Source organism: Fragaria vesca, linkage group LG7 (assembly GCF_000184155.1).
Source record: "Fragaria vesca subsp. vesca linkage group LG7, FraVesHawaii_1.0, whole genome shotgun sequence".
Classification (NCBI taxonomy): Eukaryota; Viridiplantae; Streptophyta; class Magnoliopsida; order Rosales; family Rosaceae; genus Fragaria; species Fragaria vesca.
The window spans coordinates 1,186,478-1,190,034 of NC_020497.1; the positions used below are offsets into that span (position 1 = coordinate 1,186,478).

General features: G+C 41.8%; 1 protein-coding gene across 1 annotated transcript; it reads right to left on the minus strand.

Annotated features, from left to right (window-relative positions):
• Positions 1 to 189: 189 nt before the first annotated feature.
• On the minus strand, positions 190 to 2,993 carry LOC101309490 (putative disease resistance protein At3g14460-like). The gene is made up of 3 exons (XM_004308161.1): positions 1,568 to 2,993; positions 460 to 1,294; positions 190 to 265 (listed from the first exon to the last, which is right to left on the minus strand). Exons 1-3 carry the CDS (start codon positions 2,991 to 2,993, stop codon positions 190 to 192), a joined length of 2,337 nt encoding a protein of 778 aa, XP_004308209.1.
• Positions 2,994 to 3,557: the final 564 nt, after the last annotated feature.

The window sequence follows — 3,557 nt, forward strand, 5'->3', positions numbered from 1 at the left end:
TATCGACACTTTTCTTCGTAAGGCCATCAACAACCATGTCTCTTTTCCTATGCACATGTTTAAATGAGGAAAGAAGCAAATTGCTCACTGGAATATGATAAGGGTGAGTAAACTTAGAGAAATTTTTTAGAACTCAGAAGGCCTTTCTCACTGGAATCAGTTCTGAGTTTGCTTTGGAAATTAGAAAGATTACCAGAGATGTTCAGCTGAAACTAGGATCAGTTCTGATCTTTGAGCATTTCTCATGTCCTTTAGCTCTGTTGATCTGAAATATGAAACACCATAGTTAGAAAAAAAAGAGTTGTGAATAAGAAACACAAATATTAGAACATGGAAATAAAGGTTCTGACCAATTTCTCTTTCAACTTCTGATGTACCTGGCCAGACTCCGAAAGGCCTTAGGGTGTGTAGTAGTCCCCTATCTCTATGTATGGAATGTGACTTATTTTTTCCCAGTACCTTGGTACATCTGGTTTATATCTCTTTCTAAGCACAGGACAATCATCAAAGATGTAAAGTTGTGTGAGTGAAAAGGGCAGATCCTCTGGAATGGATGCAAGCTTTGGGTAATCATCAATTCTAAGAGATTCAAGAGAGGTGAGTACTTGAAGGCCCTGGCTGGATATTCGTCTCAAATTCGGGAAGAATCCAATGGTAAGTTTAATGAGAGATGTAGGAAGCAGCATCTCCTCTGGTGGAAAGGACACCAAATCTTGATCGACACCTTGAATGCATAACTCTGTTAGAGAACTGAGTCTGTGCAAGTGCAATCCCCAGTCCCTGAGTGGCTTACAATTTCTGGGATTCAAGAGGATAAGTGATGTTAGGTTGGGGGGAAAACCCTCCTCTAGAATGGAAGCCAAACCTTCACAGCTGCCAATCACCGGCTCCTGGAGAGAATTGAGGTTGATCATGCCTTTGGGGAAGACGTTCCATCGTTGACAGTCAGATATAACAAGGGATGTCAGGTTGGAGGCCCTTGTTGGTAATCCTCCTCTTGGGAAGGAAATAAGACTTGCACAGACAAATACAGTTAACCTACGAAGAGTGGTAAGAAGACACAGGCCCTCTGGTAAGGATTTCAGATTTTCACAACGCCCTATATGAACTTCTTCAAGGCAAGTGTCATCACAGAAGCCCTCAGATATTGTCTCCAGTTGTTCGCAATCCCTTATGTAAAGGTGTTTAAGTGCCTTCGGCAATTGACCTCTGGATGATAAGGAGATAAGACATGGACAGTTAGATATGCTCAGGTACTCAAGAGAAGGAGACGAAGAAGAGGCCTGCTCCTCCTCTACTAAATATTTCAAACATTGGCAATGTTTAATGTCTATTGTTCTTAGACTCCGGGGTATTTTGTATCATGCAAAGCACGTCAAAGAACCACACCTTTCAATCTTTATATCTTTAAGAGAAGGTGGCAAACAAGACTCTGGAATGGAAACTAGACTCGGGCATCTATATATGTGAAGCATTTGAAGTGACGTCAGGCAATGCAGTTGATCATGGTGGGAGCTTCTTTCAATAAACAAACTTCGAAGGGAGATCAGGTGTTGCAGCAATCTACCTTCATTCTGCCATTCAGTTGAAAGTTCATCACCATTAGCTATCATTAACTGTCCCACTTTTTTTAATCCGGTCATGAATTCTCCAGTTTGAAATCTCAGCACTGAAAAATCTGAAAGATAAATAGATTTGAGCAACTCAAAGTGGTGCTCACTTTTATACGACACCCCTTTGCAATCACGAACGTTTAGTTCACAGAGCTGTTTGTAGTTGGCAATTGAAACCACCAGTTCATTACACTCATGAATCTCAAGTTTTCTTAGCAAATCAAGGTCGTGAGGTAACTCACCCTCCAGTTTGCGACATCTTTTCACTGAAAGTATTTTCAAGGAAGGGAAAGCTCCAAGTCCTTGATATCCTTGGCAAGGAAAGTCTTTCCAGTTTTTCATATCCTCAAAAATAAGGGTCTCCAATGCTGGAAAAGACAATGTACCCTCTCCACAGAACTCTAGGCCAACCTTTGCAACTCCAGACATATTTCTAATACATAGTGTTTGGAGAGAAGGCAATTGTCCAAGCGGTGGCAAGAATCTACAGTTTTTGCAATTTTCTAACCTCACAAGCACCATATAAGAGAATAAAGGATCTGCAATCCATGCTGAAAACTGCAAACCACCATAACCCTTGATGAACACCTCTTTCATCTTATTATGAGGTTTTAACATGTCAAGGACGAGCAATCCATTCTCTGCTCTATAGTTCCATTCCAGCTGCAATGTATCAATCCCTTCCTTGCAACTTAAGTTGGTCCTCCTTGCATCTCCAACATCATTCACATTTTCCAATCTTGAGAGGCACAATGTCCCTCGAAGAAGAGATAGGGGTCTTATCTCTCTTACCCTTGAGTGACTATCTTTGCCCACCACAAAATTCGGCAACGTTCGCAAATTGCACAGTTGACTTAGCCGTGGAGGCATTCCTTCCAATGAAGGCACATCTGAATTGTTCAGGTGGCTCAGATTTGATAAGTACCACATATTTGTAGGCAGTGTCTTCAGTCTAGAACAACTTTCTAAGATTAATGTTTGTAAGTTACAAAGGGTGCATATTGATTCAGGCAGACTCATTAGTGTATGAGAAAGATCAAGGTACCGTAGATGCTTCAAGTTACCAATTGAATTCGGCAACTCAGTTATCTGATAACCATTCAAAGAGAGTACCCGCAAGTATTCCAATTTCGGCAGTAGATCAAGAGTTACCATACAAGTCACATAATTACAGAAGTCTTCTGAAAGCCTCAGTGGTAGAAAAGTACGCAAACGCTTGGCTTCGGTGAATGCCTCAAACTTGTTAACCCCATCATACTGACTGGGAATGTATGACGAATGACGTGTTTTTCGAGAACATCTACCATCCACTTTATCCTCCAACCTGAGACAAACTTCTCCTGCTGCCCATCGAGCCAGATCACCAACAAGGTGATGCATGACATATAATGAACTGTTTCTGCTTGATTTTTGAAATAATGACCTAGACAATAGCTGTCCAAAATAGTGAACCCCGTCATATAGGATCTCAAAATATTAGGCGGGTGAATTTTGCGCCTTTTTTTTCCCCGAAATTTCGTATTACTTAGGACACAAATAAATGTCTTAGGCGACGAAACCTAATTTAAAACCTATACTAACTCTCTCGCGCAATCCACAATCCCTAATTAAATTCACACCCACAATTCCAAACTCCCACCAGAGTCGCGCCACCAGAGCTGTGCCACCAGACCCCATCCACGCATCGGCCACCGATTGAAGTGCGCGCATCCACCCACCTCCTCCACTCATCGCCACCGCATCCACCCGCCACTCCGATCTCTTTGCTCTCACCTTCTCACCGCCGCTACGATCTCTCTGCTCTCACCTTCTCACCGCCGCTCCTTTTGCAAGTCCGTATTCTCTCTCTTCTCAGATTGATCTTGCTTGTTACTTCTGAATCGTAAACGAATTCGTTGATCGTGTTTCATTATTATTATTATTATTATTATTATTTAATTATCC

Bases quoted from the DNA above. Each gene is read 5' to 3' on its own strand.
- LOC101309490 (XM_004308161.1), bottom strand. From the start codon at position 2,993: ATGCATCACCTTGTTGGTGATCTGGCTCGATGGGCAGCAGGAGAAGTT. The intron at 1,295-1,567 runs GTAGATTGCTGC...AATATTTAGTAG, and splicing joins AACTGAATGGCAGAATGAAG to AGGAGGAGCAGGCCTCTTCT. The intron at 266-459 runs GTACTGGGAAAA...TTCATATTTCAG, and splicing joins TATAAACCAGATGTACCAAG to ATCAACAGAGCTAAAGGACA.